Raw genomic sequence first — 15792 nt, forward strand, 5'->3', positions numbered from 1 at the left:
CCGCACGCGGGCCGCGCTACACGCCCAAGATGCGGGACTAGCGGGCCGGGCCAGCGGCGCGGCCGTCGGGGGGGTGGTGAGGCCTCGCGGCGGGCGTCCCCGGGCGCCGCCCCCCGCCACCCCACCCCACCCCACGCCCCGGCGCCCTGAGGCCCCAGCCCGGCCGCTTCTGCTTTCCCGCTTCTCGCAGCGGCAGCAGCAGCAGCGGCGGCGGAGGAGAGGCGCCCGCGCCGGCCGCCCCCGGGGGAGCCGAGCCGCCGCCGCCGCCCGCCCGGCACCCTGACGGCCGCTGTTATGCGTATTCCTGTAGACCCGAGCACCAGCCGCCGCTTCACACCTCCCTCCACGGCCTTCCCCTGCGGCGGCGGCGGCGGCGGCGGCGGCAAGATGGGCGAGAACAGCGGCGCGCTGACCGCGCAGGCGGCCGTGGGCCCCGGCGGGCGCGCCCGACCCGAGGTGCGCTCGATGGTGGATGTGCTGGCGGACCACGCGGGCGAGCTCGTGCGCACAGACAGCCCCAACTTCCTCTGCTCCGTACTGCCCTCGCACTGGCGTTGCAACAAGACGCTGCCCGTCGCCTTCAAGGTGAGTGCCGGGGAGGCCCCTCACCCCCGGGCGGGAGGACACCGGCCAGGCGGCTCCGGGCGTCTCCGCTGCAGGAGTCAAAGCCCCGGAAAAGGGAGGGGAAGGGAGGCGCCCGAGAGACCCCAGCGGTGAGAGCCCGGCCGCCGGGCCCCCCGGAGCTTTTGCGCGCTCCACCCGGGGACTTGGGCGTACGCTCTAGAATGCACCCGGCACGGATGACTTTTTAAGGGCTTTGCCACCTTCGGTCTTGGGGTGGTGGAGAAGAGGGGCCCTGCGGAGAGACCGTTGATGCGGAAACGGGCGGATGGGGTTTCGCTCTTCCCCAACCGGATCCCTCGGATACAGCCCTGCGGGCAGCGAGCGGGGCAGAGAGGAGCCCTGGGACCCGGGCGAGGACCCCGGAGGCGGGGTGCGGAGGGTGGGAGAGGGCCTACCCTCCCCTGCCCGCACCCCTCCTCCTGCACGGCTCTCAGAAAACACTTCCTGCTCACACCGTCAACTCCTGGCTTCTGAAATTTTACACCGGGAGGCTCCAGGCCGTGATGGGGGGCCCTGAACCCTAAACGATTGCTGGCCGGGAACCCGAATGTCAGACCGAGATTGGGGGAGGGGAGCGGTGCGCTCCCACCCCTGGCAGCCCCTAGTAGCCATCCCGAGGAGCTTTTTTTCTCTTTGCTGGGGAGTAGGCGACTGTTTCATTTTCATTTTTTTTTAAGGGGGCAGCGAGATGAAACGAAAACGCCTTGGTTTTCCCCTAAACCTCTCACAGCTGCCGTGAGAAAGGGCAACGCAGGAAGGGCCAGCGGCTGGGGGTGGCGGGTGCCCGAGGTGGCTGGAAACAGCGGCTCCTGGCAGCCGAGGCCGTCTTCGGTCCCATTAAGACGACTCCAAATTGGAAAAAGGGATGAGTGGCTCTTTGAGGTCTCCCGGGTGACATCTTAAAATACCAGTGGGGAAAATCTCCCGGGGAGGAGGGGGAGGGGGAGGCCCGTGTGACTTTAATCCTCAGATCGGAGGTTTTACTGTCACTTGGAGCTTAAAAGGAATCTTTGAAATTAAAAGAAGACAGGATGTTGACAGGAAATCTGGCCTTTTTAATCAGACCCCAAACATTTTCTCCTTGAAATTTTTACCATCTGGATCCCTAGTCCCTGCACGCGGTGGCCACGTTTAAATGGCTGTGACTGCCTTTGCAGTCTGATTTCCTTTGCAAAAGGCATCTGCCTCTCCATGCTCCTTGGAGCCTGGGGTGGGGAAGACTGTATTAGGGGGGCATCTCCACCTTCATTTTGCAATTCCCCAACAGGTGCATCCTCCTGCTATCAGAAGCCCCTCTCTCACTTTAAAGGGGGTTTCTGGGCAGCCCCTCTCAAAACAGCAGTTTGTTTTGCGTTTTGCATTTCCCCTGCATAACGAATTCAGGCTCTGCAGAGGCTGATAAACTGGGCCTGGGCTGCATTTCGGGGCCCCATTTCATACCCCAAAGGGCTCTTGCATTAATTGAATGTGGGGGAGCAGTCCCGTTATTGTTGTTGTTGATATTATTTTCACTCAGAGACTCGGTTGCTAGGAGCATGTTGATTCCTCTTTTGCTCAAGCCTAAGGGAAGAGAGGAACTGCACCCCAGGACATAGCGGCTGTGTTCATTCCCCGCTTTCACTTAGGTTTCATTGCATTGAAAGGATCAATTCTTCAGGACGTGACTTAACCAGTTGATGTAGGATTTGGGTGTGGAAAGTAGAGATTTTTGCCTTTTGATTTTTGTGGTATTGGGGGTGGGGGCGCAAGTGTCTATCGTTTTTAAGCCTCTTCTCCACCCCCGCATTTGAAAAATCCGCACTGCGCCTGGGCCGCGTAGGGGAGCTGCTGACCCTGCCCCTCCCCTTCTTTCGCTGGCCTCCCCTACCTGCCTAAGCTGTCCCCCTGCCCCTGTGCCCTCAGGTGGTGGCGCTGGGGGACGTGCCGGATGGAACGGTGGTGACAGTGATGGCGGGCAACGACGAGAACTACTCCGCTGAGCTGCGCAACGCCTCGGCCGTCATGAAGAACCAGGTAGCCAGGTTCAACGACCTCCGCTTCGTGGGCCGCAGTGGGCGAGGTGAGCGGAAGGGCGACTTTGGCGATGGCAAAGGCGCAGGGAAGTAAGCTGAGAACGAGGTTTTGGGGTCCTTGCAGAAGCCCTCGAAGCAGGTCTCCAGGCCCAGCTCTGTCCAAAACAGCAGTTTGGAACTCCTTAAGGTGTTTCAGACCCTTTTGAGGACGTGGAGAAAGTTAGGGTCCTTGGCCAGAAAAGACACAGTTTTCTTCCCGTTTCTGGGGTTTACTAACTTGTGAAGCCTTCCGCGTCTCCCCTCTTTCCCAATTAAGCGCCTCAGCCTCACAAAAGATGCTGGGAGATCGTGGACCAACAAGCTCAAAATGGGGCCTCGTGGGTCTTTACGGCGCGGCGCGTTACTTAGAAGCTGGTTTAGACAAATCCTTCGTCTTTGGGGCCCCGAACACCCCAACCACTCTCTCCACTGGGGTGGAGTCTCCCCCACACTTTGAGGCTGCCTCTCCCCAGCTGTGGTCTCCCGAAGCCACAGTTTCGCCAGCCCCTTTGAACCTTAAGGTGGTTTAGAAAAGAAAAAAAAAAAAAAAACAAATGCAGTGCAGGATGCTGGGTGCTGGAAAGCAGAGCTTGAAGGCTGCCATCTCCCACTCTAGAAACCAGGCTGGTGTGCCATCCTGCCTATCTGATCTTCCTGGGGCATTATGAGGGAAGGCAGGACCAGACGCCACTGTGGCTGCCGCCAGGGGCTATTGAGTGGGAGGTGGCTGGGACCTGAAACCCCATCATCACTTCTGGATTAAGAAATCCTAGAACCCCGGCAGGGGCGAAATGGAGACTTAAGGGCTTGCTGGCCCTTTAAGACCAGGCTGCCGAAAAGCTAAAAGCGGGGAGTGTCCTTTCCAGGCAACCAGCCGACCCCTCCAGCTTGTTAAGAAAGCTAGCTAGGTTCCCTCTGCTTCCAGTCTCCACAGAGGCTGAGGCAGAATTGTACTTTTCATCACCAATAAACAAGACCTTCTTAAGGTTTTAGTTCTCTCTGAGCCGCCAGCCCAGCTCGGAAACGGGCATCTGGGCACCATTTTTTCCTCTCCAGCCGTTCAATGTATACATACAAATGTCAAACATATTTTGACTTTTCAGCATTAATTAAAACCAGGGCATTATTTGCATGTAATAACTGTTTACTTGTTACTTTTTTATGAAACTGAAATAGTTTACATTCTTTCAAACATTTCCTGTTCCTGTTGGCTCCCTTCCCCACGCACAGATTTCTTTCAAACGTTGCCCTTAACTGGTTGCAGGTTGATGGATGGAAAATGTTTGCTTTTATGAATTAAGCTTTCATTGCTGCTCCTAATTAGTCTCCAAGCCCCCTTTGTCATTCCCAATCTCTCAAGCCTTTTGCAACTTAATCCCAGCCCCAGCCCCAAGTGGAGAGTCGGGCCACTGGTCGGCGGGGGGCTCGCTCGGATGCGGTTGGATCTCGGGCGGTGGCCGGGTCCACCAGTGGCAATGGAGGCCCCCTGGAGCTGCAGCAGAAGGGGCAGTCATGCTGGGAGCCCAGCGAAGCGTCAGGAGTGGTTCCCCCTACTCCCTCTCCTGGGAAGTGACAAATTGGTTATTTTGTGTGTTCCTGAGACTTCACCTGGCCATCCCCTCCACTGAAAATTATTTCTTGGTAGTATTTATACCCACAGACCTGCACCCACCCCGCAAGGCCCACAGAGAGGGAGCTAGGTTTCCAAAGTATCATTCAGCCGTGGGCTCTTGGAGCAGGCACTGTGGAGGGAGGCTGGGATCCTGACTATGGGAGGTGCAGGAGGTGGAGTTTACAAACTCCATTCTCTCTCCAGTCTCAGTGGTCCTAGGAGGCAGAAGAGGCCTGAGTGGGAGTTCCGATGCCCATGGAACTCGATGAGCCTTGCAGACCTTGGAGGCTCATCAGACAGCCTGGACTCTGCGACCAACCAACCCGGTTCCAGTCCCAGCTCTGCTGGTGACTGGCTGGATGACACTGAGCAAATGGCTTACTAACCTCTGTGTGTCTCTGTTGTTTCCTCATCTGTAAAATGGGGCAATACTCGTACCTCCCTTGTGGGATTTCTTTGAGCATTAAGGAAACTGGTACTAGTGTATCGGTTGGCACCTGCTGAGAACGGGATACAGGTTAGAGACTGTGTTACTTCAAGTGCCTGGGACTGGAGGAGACCTTTGAAGTCCCTTTGAGTGGTGACAGTCACTGATTCTCTGATTATGGTGTGGTTTGGGCGGGGGTGGGGGAAAACCAGAAGGTGTGAATTGTTGAGTGGGAGAAGTGGAGGCGGCTGGCAGTGAGGAAGGAGGACACAGGGGTCCTGTGGCATGCAACCACACCTCTGCTGCGCCCAGCCTGCCCATTGGGAAATTCCCTCCCAGGAACACATCGGTGGTTGACACAGACAGTTTGGGCCACGTTAGGAATCAGGACAGCCTGGGGTTTGGGACTCCAAGCCTTTCCCTGGCTCTCTGACTTCTGCCAGAACTTAAGAAGCCAGAGGAAAACTTTTGTTCATCTCCTTGCTTTTTATCCCTTGATCCTGCCTTAATTCTAAGAAAGAGATTTCCTTGCAAGACATATACACAGAACTACCACAGAGCTCTCATGATAAGCCTGAAAGTGTAAACCAAGAGAAGAAAGGGAAGGAAACCAAGTCATTCTCCTGCAGTGATTAGGGCTGACGTCCCCGCCCTGCCAGACGCAGCACCCCTTCTTACAGAAGATTTTTGCAACATGCCCTCTACCATCCTATGGTTGAAATGTGCATGATATTGTCGTAATCTATCCACCTACATGCATTCTCAAAATCGATATAATTCCATAACTCTAATGGAGAGAAAGGAAAAGTAACTTATCACAGTGTATCTATTTGAATATGTAAATGTTGGAGCCGACAGACACTGTGGGGTGGATGGATGTTTGTACCTCTAGCGGAAGCCCTGTGACCTCCAACCCTACAGGCCAGGTGTACATGACTCAAAGTCTGAATGTGGCACCTTCGCCAGGGTCACGATTTGCTGAAGCTGTGAGAAATTTTTGGCAAAACTCTGAGCAAAAATTTTTTGAAACAATTAAGGAACTATCTTCTCTCCTGGAAAATTCAATAGATGTTAAAAGAGTGCAAAAACTTCTGGTTTATGTAAAACTGAGTTAGGCTCATGGCTCAGAGACTGTCTGTAAGCTGCTTTTCACACAGAAGCAGTGAATAATCCATTGCCTTGTGCAGTGCTTGACATTTGTATCTCCCCACCCACCACATCCCACCCCTTGAGGACCACGCACCGTAAACTCCCAAAATGGCCCCTAGTCAAAGCTGTGGTTTTTAGCTGAGCACCGAAGAATTGATGCTTTTGAACTGTGGGTGTTGGAGAAGACTCTTGAGAGTCCCTTGGACTGCAAGGAGATCCAACCAGTCCATCCTAAAGGAAATCAGTCCTGAATATTCATTGGAAGGACTGATGCTGAAGCTGAAACTCCCAGTACTTTGGCCACCTGAGGGGAAGAACTGACTCACTGGAAAAGACCCTGATGCTAGAAAAAATTGAAGGTAGAAGGAGAAGGGGACAACAGAGGATGAGGTGGTTGGGTGGCATCACTGACTCAATGGACCTGAGTTTGAGTAAACTTCGGGAGTTGGTGATGGACAGGGAGGCCTGGCATGCTATAGTCCCTGGGGCCGCAAAGAGTCAGACACGACTGACTGACTGAACTGAACTGAACTGAACTGAGGAGGGGGCCACTGGCCTAGGTGAAGATGAAAAGAACTGAACCGTCATGAACTGGTTAAAAAGAAACCTCAGTGTGTGGCAAGAAATTTGGAATGCGATCGTGGACACAGACTTAGGGGGACCGCTGGTGGGAGAGGAGTAGATGGCTTCTTGGTCGACCCTGAACAAATCCAGAGGCCCCCAGAGATGAGTCCTCCCCCTGTCCATGAAGCCCCAGGGGCGGGGACTCGTTCCACAGGAACCCAGGCCTAGAGGGACAGAGACTTGCCCAGGACCACACTGCCAGACCCCACCACGTTCTGCTGCATTCAGCAACCGAAACCCGGGTCCTCTGGCGAAGTCTGGGGGCCGTTCTCAGCCCCACAGAGCAGCAATCTCCAGACTAGGACTCCGGCCCCCACTTGCAGGGCCACCTGCCGACAGTCCAGGAGTTGCACCTTGATATACAGGTGAGCCTGGGATTCCTGCACAAAGTCCTCTCAGCTTCCTGCCCTTAAGAGACGGCTGGATGGGTTTGCTGCCAGGCACAGAGAGAGGCGAGGGGTGCTCTGGGAGACGGCTTCCCCCACCTCTGGTTCGCGGGGGTGGGGGGCGCAGCCTCCTGTGGCACCTGACACCTGACCCCTCCCACTCCTGCTCCCAGGTCCCAGCTCCTCCCTCCCTCCTCTCTGTGGGTACCTGGGAAGGGTGGTGTCAGGCCTAGAAACTGGGAGGAAGCTGTTGAGGTGGGCTGGTGACCTCAGGGCTGGCCTGTGGCTTGCTGCCTATTAGGGTGGAGTTTTTCACACCCAAGGAGTAGATGCTTAGGGTCATTGTGGCGGGGTAGGCTCCAGTAAGTGCTAACCTTTCCGGGTTCTGCTTGGTTATCGTGTTCCTGGCCAACTCATTGCCCTGCTGTGAGCCTCAGTTTTCTTATCTGTAAAATGGGAGCAGTAACCTCTGCCCTTAATTCATTTCACAAACATTCATTGGGCACGTGCTATGTGCCAGATGCTGTCCTAGGGGCTGGGGACAGAGCAATGAAGACAAATATTCTGGCCCCTACTGAGCGTATCATCTATATGTTCAGTTGCTCAGTCGTGTCTGGCTCTTTACGACCCCATGGACTGCAGCACACCAGGCTTCCCTGTCCTTCACTATCTCCCAGAGTTTGCTCACACTCATGTCCATTGAGTTGATGATGCCTTTCGACCATTTCATCTAGTGGAGGGAGACAAGATAAACAAGTAGATGGATTATTAGCAGTAATAAGCCTTAGGAGGAAATTCAAGCCTAGCAAGTGGAAGTGGGAAGGTCTGTGATGCTTCAGAATGAGCGTCTTAACCTTTCATCACTCCAGGAACCCCTTTAACAGTCTCAGAATAGTGTTTTTCAACCTAGAGGGGTGGGATGGAGCAGGAGGTGGGAGGGAAGTTCAAGAGGGAGGGGACATATGTATACCTACGGCTGATTCATGTTGATTTGTGGCAGACATTTATACAATATTGCAAAGCAATTATCCTCTAATTAAAAATAATTTTTTTAGAAAGTGGACCATGAAAAAAGAAAGAATGAAATAAAATGCAAAGGATGGTGATGAAAGCCAATTATATTAAAACATAGTTAGCAAAACATTTTTTTTATGTGATAAATATGCTGTCTTGTTAGCATGTTAAATAGCAAGATCTAGCAATGGGTTTGATGATGACTGTGACTTTGAAGTTGTGACGTGCACAAAAGATATTTAAAGAAATCTGCACCGTCTGTAACATGATATGTTAGTATCTGTGACGTCTGTTGGCGACAAGGTCACGGAGACTGCTGTCATGCCTCTGTGGTTTGTTGCCTACGTTCATCCTTCAGAGAGATGCTCCATTCCAGGTGGAGGCTAGGGAAGATACAGTTGTTGTCCTTTTCTTCTTTTCCTATTGCACTTCTCAAGCCCGCTCAATTCTAAGAGGCATGCCAGGAGAAAAATGCCTCCTTTAGATGAAGTGACCCGGGAAGGCCTACCTGGGAAGGTGACTTTTCAGTGACGACCTGAAGGAAGTGAGGTTAAAAGCAGAGGGCTTCAGTGATCTGGCGAGTGCAGGGACCCCGCAGCCCATTGGCTCTGGGCTGGCCACCTAAACCACCCTGGTACCAGGGAGGCAATGGGAAGGGTCAGAAGCCCAGTGACCTCTGGACAGTGCCTGACTGGTTGGGGAGAGGGTCCAGCAGGGAACGGACCTCAGAATGAGAGGAAGCAGTAATGGGGCAGAAGGGTCCCTGGGAGGGGGTGGGCAGAGAGCCTGAGGCCAAGAGACTTTCTGCACGCCCTCTTTCCAGAAGCCATGGAAAGTGCCCCTGTGGTCTCAGAGTGAGGAGCCAGGCTAGTTTCTCTGGCCCAGACGCCAGGTCAGACACAGGTGCATTTCCATCCCTGCCTCCAGCCGCCAGTTCTGGAAAGTTCCTTCAGAGAGGCCCCTCTCTGCCCCAGTTCGAGTCACACCTCAATTTAAACAGCTACCCTTACCCTGCTCCTTCCCACACACACACACACACACTCTCCCAGGCTCAGAAGCCCCTGTTGGTGTGGCCCCAGCAGCCTGACTGGTTTTCTTTTTTCTTTTTTTTTTTATCCAAGTATCTTTGCTTTTAGGGGCTTCCCTGGTTGTGACTCGTGGAGTCGCAAAGAGTCGGACAGGACTGAGCGACTGAACTGAACTGGTGACTCAGACAGTAAAGAATCTGCCTGCAATGCAGGAGACCCGGGTTCGATCCCTGGGTGGGGGAGATCCCCTGGAGAAGAGAATGGCCACCCACTCCAGTATTCTTGCCTGAAAGATCCCGTGGATGGGGAGCCTGGTGGGCTACAGTCCATGGCGTCACAAAGAGTCAGACATGATTGAGCGACTGACACACACATCCTTGCTTTACAGTACTGTTAGTTTCTGCTGTAGAGCAAAGTGAATCAGCTATATGTGTACATATAGCCCCTCTTTTTTTTTTTCGGATTTCCTTTCCATTTAGGTCACTGCAGAGCATTGAGTAGAGTTCCCCTGTCTATACAGTAGGTTCTTATTATCCTAGTCTCTATTTTATACATAGCAGTGTGTATATGCCAGTCGTAATCTCCCAGTTCATCCCACCCAGTCTTGCCCTGTGGTGTCCATACATTTGTTCTCTTTGTCTGTGTCTCTGTGTCTGCTTTGCAAATAGGTTCACCTGTATCATTTCTCTAGATTTCACATATATGTGCTAATATATGCTATTTGTTTTTCTCTTTCTGACTTCCTTTGGTCCGTGTGACAGTCTCTAGGTCCATCCATGTCTCTGCAAATGGTACAGTTTTGTTCCTTTTAATGGCTGTTTTCTTTTGCACTGGGTTGTCCTGTTTCTGGGGCTGGAATTTTCACTCCCATCACTGGATCATCAAGTACCAGCCATGCTAAGCTGGCTATTGGTCCCTCCCCCCGACACACACCCCTCAAACTTTTGTCTCCCACCTGTGAAGTGGGAATGTGGAATTGGGTCTGCCTGTCCTGGATGGGTGTTGAGAGAATGAGGACAGACCTGGTGGACGCAGGTGCACAGAGCCATCGGCCCCTGCCCTCGGGGAGTCCCCAGGCACGTAACTGGGGACCAGAGGTAGGGGTGCTCAGAAGCAGAGCTGAAGGAGGCCAGTGTGACTTGGGGTTCAGTGATCCTCGCGCACTCCCCCACCCCCCAACCTCATATATCGTGGAGACTTTGATGATAATAGAGAACAGGGCAGGAAAGGAGACTCCAACTTCAGAAAAGGTGCTGGGAAAATTAGGTTGCCCTTTGAGGAAAAACCTTTACCTTCTACCAGGCCAACCGGTAAATCCCTAGAAGAATCAAAGAGCGACGTAGGAGTTTGAGAGGATGATATTGATCGAAGGTACCCTTTATCTGCTTGTTCCATGGGGAAACCTCCCCAAACATGAAAAGACAGGAGCAGTCACAAATTAAGAGGCAGAACTGAAAATGCAAATCATCTCAGAGTCAGAAAGCGAAATGTAAGGGCAAGTGAAGTGGGAGACCGAATGCCACAAACAGGACAAGGAAAGTGTTAAGAAGCTTGCTAGAGAGCGGGGTGTGTGTGTGTGTGTGTGTGTTTAAGGCATTAAAACCTTAAAACTCTGGAAGACCGTGAAGCAGTCATTTGTGTTGGATGAGAACAGATGATAAACACATGAAACGTTTCAGTCTCACTGATAATAGAACAAAGGTGTTGAAGTTAAGAGCGTTTCAGAGATCGTCCGCCTTGATAGACTTGGTCCTGAAGATGCTGAGCACATCACAGTAGACTCGGCCCCACTCCGATCCCCATGCTTCTCTCTGGAGAGTCATCTCACTGGGGAGATCAGGGCTCCTGAATCCATCTCAGCCCTCTGATGCGATGAAATCACTCACCGCTGCCTGGAGTCTAATCTAAGGAAATAAGCAGAGGTGTAGACAAAGATTTTTATAAACAGAAGGTCATTTTCCTTTTATTTTAAACGGTAACACAAAAATCATGATTTTTAAAGTTTTTTTTTTCCCCCTCCTCAGGAATTTTGAATGGAGACTTTGGGGCCAAATGTCTATCTAAAAATAGAACAGAGTTCTGGAAATAACAGTTGTGTCTGCAAATGAAATGTCTGTAGCTCCCAAATCAGTCCTTTTTGAAGCCCCAGTTGCACACGCCAATAAGAAATGAGCAGCAGCATAAATACCCAAGATAAGGAGATGGATAAATAAAAGATGAGGCTTCCATGAGTGGAAATATTTTGCAGCCATTAAAAATGAAGTTTATGAAGAATTTTTAATGACAGAAGTGCTTATGATGTGATGTTAAGTGAACAGAAAAAAAAAAGAGGGTACGGAAATATTTACTTTAGTGTCATTTTCACAACTGTGTAAAAACACACACTCGCCCGAAAAGGGTTGCAGGAGAGAACATTCAAATGTTAATAGTGTTTCTCTCTAGCTAGTGGAACTGTGGGTGATTTCTTTCTTCTTTTTTTATATTTCCTGTATTCTCAAAATTTTCTCTAAAGGCTATGAATTATTTTCAGGAACAAACATGTATCTCTCCTAGCTCCCCAGCCCCAAATCCTGAGAGTCTCTGAGGAATAGCACAAAGGCCGAAAAACAGGGAAGAAATAAGCCAGGGTGGCCAGAACACAGGGCAGGGGGAATGTGATCAAATGGGTGCCAGGCCTCCAGAGGGCCTTGAATGCCAAGCCCAGCAGCTTGACGTTCACCCAGAGCCCTCTCTTCTGCCCCGGGTCTCAGGAGAGAGACCCGGCCCTTCTGGAAGACGAGGGCTTCAGGCTGTTGTGAATAGCTTCCTGGTGCCAACCTCCTGCCTTTATTTCCGCCCCCCAGGTAAGAGTTTCACGCTGACCATCACCGTGTTCACCAACCCCACGCAAGTGGCCACCTACCATCGCGCCATCAAAGTGACCGTGGATGGACCCCGGGAGCCTAGACGTAAGTGCCAGAGCCACTGAGCCGACTGGGTTGGGGAGGAGGGCCCAGCGGGGTCACCAGGGTCAGGCAGATGGCACTGGATCCCTGGAGCCGTGGAGGACTGCAGTCCTGCCGCTCAACTCTGCACCCCGGCCTCCCTGCAGTATGTGCTGATGCTGAGCCTGCGGCTGTAGGAAGCCAGGCTGCAAAGGGGAGGTGATGGAATCAGCTTGACCTCCACCCTGCCACCCCGAGGGTTGACTGCCCATTGAGGAGAATATGGAAAGGAAAGGATGGAAAAGACTGCAGAGAGGGCGTTGTGTGTTTGGGGTGGAGATGGGGCCAGGTTGGCTTGACTCCACCCCAGCTTCCTCTGCCTGCGTGGGAGGGAGGGAGCACGCGAAGCAGGTGCTGCTTGGGGTGCAAGGCCACATCCCTTCCTTGGAAACCCTTCCTTTGAATCTCAGGGTGTGACTTAAGTCTCAAAGAGCCCAGACACTCTGACCCCAGGACCCACCTCTTGAGATCAGGAATGCAGATCTGATTCCGCAAATGTTTATTGAGCACGTGTTTATTGAGCACGTATTCTCTGCAGGGAGCAGGGCATCCATGCATTTTAGCATCAAAGAAGGTTTCTGTTTTGTTGCTTCTGCCTGCTGGATGACCCAGAGTTTCAGATTGAGATTAGGGAAACCAGAGGGGCAGCTGCCACTGTGGGCCAGAGACCAGTTTTTCCTGAATGAATGAGGGAATGAATGAATGAAACAAAGAAGCAGCCAGTCATCTCTGGACTGGTCGCTTCCTGAGCTCAGAGCAGAGCTCTTATGTGAACTGGCCCCGACTTGTGGCATGATTGATGTACTGAGAGTTGCCATGTCCTTCTCTTTGTCGCTGTGGCCCTTTACAGTTTAGAAAACCCTCTCACATTTCTTGGCTCATGGGATTCTGAACCAGAGGGTCACTGGGTTCCCAGAAGGAGGAATCCAGCCCTGGGGATGTGGAGAACCTGGCCAGGGCCTCACACTGTCTTAGGTGTAGGGAGGTGCCCTGTCTTCCCACAAATAGCTTTCAGTTCCAATTCCAGGCCTGAGTGGGCCTGAGGAAGGAGGCTGGGAAGGGGCTATGGCTGTGCAAGGGCAGCATCAGTGAGGACCACCCAGGCCTGGCCCTGGGCCACTCTCCCTTTCGGGGAATCAGGCCTGGCCCCCCGATCTGTCCAGCCCACACCAGCACCTGGCCACCTGGAAAGGGCTCAGAGCTGGGTCTTACAGCCCTGGAAGTGTTTCCCTGCAGGCTTGTCAAGGCCACCTCCTCTAACCCCCTCCACCCAGGCTCCTGATCACGGTCATCAGGCCCAAGTGATTCACCTCCCAGCTGGCACCCGCCCTGGCCAAATTCCTGCTGGTTCCTTCCTGCAGGGGTTAGATGTGGATGGGCTCATGACTGTGACCTTGGGCTTTGTGACTCAAGAGAAGTCCTGTCTCCTTTTGGTCTTGGTTTTGTCATCTGTGAACCAGGTCAGTGACCCCAAGAGTCTCAAGGCGGTGATGGCTGGGAAGCCCTTGTGAGCCACAGGTGCGTGGTACAGAGAGCAGATTCTGACCCGGCTTGCCTGGCCGGGGGACCTTGGGGCAGTCCTTGACCTCTCTGCAGCTTGGCTGCCTCCTCCAGGAAGTGGGATGATACCTCCTAGCCTGATGGCCAGTGATGGCATGTGGATAGTATCTGGCTGTAGCAGAGGGAGGTTCCTTGTGAGTCTCTGGATCCCCGGTGTTCTGTTAATCCTTGTTGTCTGGATTCCCCCATACTCCCACCACCACCACCACCACCATTGGTCGATGGTTGAACCTTTCTTGGTCAGCAGTAAGGTGGCTGCTGAGAAACCCAGGTCATAGTAATAGAGGTATTGAGTCTCTGATGAAGGAGGTGCTGTTTTACTGTAAGTCTCCAGGGGCTGAATCAGGATGAATGGGAGCCACAGTTGGGCTCAGCATGATGCTGAGCACTGAGGAGCCACTCCATAAAGCGGCGAGCTTCCGTGTAGAGGCAGGCGAGCAGGGGACTTGGAGCTTGGTGGGAAGGGTCCCAGGACCCAGCCAATGCCTGGATCCCTCAGATTCCAGAAGGGTCCAATGCCTGGACCCTCTGTGTTCAGCCCTGCCCAGCCCAGAGCTGCCCACCCTCCCCAACTAAGGCCACTGGATGTGGGAGGAGGCTCAGCTCTCTGCCCTTGAGAGCCCCCCAGTCAAGTCCTTGTCTGCTCATCTCTCCCTAGGTCTCCCACACCTGAGACAGCCCCTTCCTGGGGTGAGCTGGTCGGGGCAGGGATGGCATAGTTGGAGGCAGCAAGAGGAAGGGAACGAAGCTGGGCTCTGAAAGACCCTGGAGTCAGAAGCAAGTCAGTGTGGGCCAGATCAGTGGTTTTAAAGCAGTTTCTTGAAACAAAATCTTGGTTGTTGTTCAGACACTAAGTCATATCTGACTTTGCAACCCCATGGACTGCAGCACTCGCCAGGCTTCCCTGTCCTTCACTGTCTCCAGGAGTTTGCTCAGACTCATGTCCATTGAGTTGGTGATGCCATCCAACCATCTTATCCTCTGCCGCCCTCTGATCTTAGCAGAAGCTCATTTATAGAAAAGGGCGAATGTGGGAGGTGGCCCTCCTGGTCTCCTCCCCTCCGCCTGGCCCTTAGGGCAGGTCTCCCCAGCACCCCTGGTTCCAGCCCCAACCTGGCCTGCACTCTGCCACCTTTGGACACCGCCGCCTCCCTTCTCAGCTTCCATTTCCCCAGCTGTAAGTGGTCAGAGGCCAGCTCAGCTGCGTTTGGTCAGTGAGTGTTCCCGGGATGCTGGGCCCTTTGCAGAGTCTCTCTTTTGGGGGGAGGGCCGCACTGTGCGCCACATAGGATCTCAGTTCCCAGACCAGGGATCAAACCTGCGCCCCCCTGCAGTGGAAGTGTCCTAACCACTGGACTGCCAGAGAAGTCCCCAGAGTCTCTTAACTGATCCTCAACTACCCCAGGAGGAGACAGGCCGGCAGACAAAGCCGCTTGCCCCAGGGTGAGCTTCCGTACACCCTTGGGGCTCCACCCTGGGGCTCAGGGAAGCCGGGGCCCGTGGAAGGGGCTTCCAAGCCCAGTGTGCTCATCTGTAAGGCAGGGACGGCGTTAGCTTGTGCTGTGGGGAGCTGTGAGCGTTGCATGAGTCTGTCGCTGACTGGCTCTCAAGACTCTCCTGATGGATGTTCGCCGGGTTTTCCTTCTGGGCTTTTCTCCTGCTTTGGGACCTCACCCCCAACCCAACCCCATGTGAGGGCTGAGCCTTCTGTGGGGAGGAATGGGAGTCGAGGCTGGTCCCGGGAGCCAGGGAGCGGGTGCCTTGCAGCTCCCCAAGGCCTGGCTGTGGGTTCTGTGGCTGGGTCGTTCCCCTCCGCTGCCCTGCAGAGCGTGCCCAGTCTGCAGCCAGGTGGCCAGCTGGGTTTGAAGGCTGGCTTGGTGGCTTCCTGCCTGTGTGGCCTTGGTTTCCGAGGTTCTCAGGGCTGGTGTCCCTCAGAGTCACCAGGGGCTGGTTACAAAGCAGGTGGAGCACGATCCTAAAACACGGTGGCAGGCGGGGTCGTGCTCGAGCGGGCCTGGGCTGGACCACAGTTCGGGAACTACTCACCCCGTCTCCCAGGCTCAGGGGTGTTGTACTTGAGAGGGCTTCCTTGGTGGTTCAGGCCATAAAGAATCTGCCTGCAACGCAGGAGACCCAGGTTCGATCCCTGGATCAGGAAGATCGCTGGAGAAGGAAACAGCTACCCACTCCAGTAATCTTGCCTGGGAAATCCCAAGGACAGAGGAGCCTGGCGGGCTACAGTCCATGGGGTTGCAAAGTGTTGGACACGACTGAGCAACTAACGCACACTTGGAAGGATGGGGCACAGGTTCCTCACTGAGGCACCGGCCCAT

The 15792-nt window shown here is 53.6% G+C and overlaps 1 protein-coding gene across 1 annotated transcript in view; it reads left to right on the forward strand.

Moving 5' to 3' along the window:
• The first annotated feature begins 240 nt into the window (after positions 1-240).
• RUNX3 (RUNX family transcription factor 3) overlaps positions 241-15792 on the forward strand; it is a 28882-nt gene continuing 13330 nt past the window's right edge. The window contains exons 1-3 of the mRNA XM_055574849.1: positions 241-585; positions 2527-2683; positions 11759-11863. Of these exons, the coding sequence (XP_055430824.1) occupies positions 295-585; positions 2527-2683; positions 11759-11863 (553 nt within the window). The 5' untranslated portion in view covers positions 241-294. The remainder of the gene's footprint in view (positions 586-2526; positions 2684-11758; positions 11864-15792) is intronic.

The sequence above is a fragment of the Bubalus kerabau genome, chromosome 3, assembly GCF_029407905.1.
Source record: "Bubalus kerabau isolate K-KA32 ecotype Philippines breed swamp buffalo chromosome 3, PCC_UOA_SB_1v2, whole genome shotgun sequence".
In the NCBI taxonomy this organism is placed as follows: domain Eukaryota; kingdom Metazoa; phylum Chordata; class Mammalia; order Artiodactyla; family Bovidae; genus Bubalus; species Bubalus kerabau.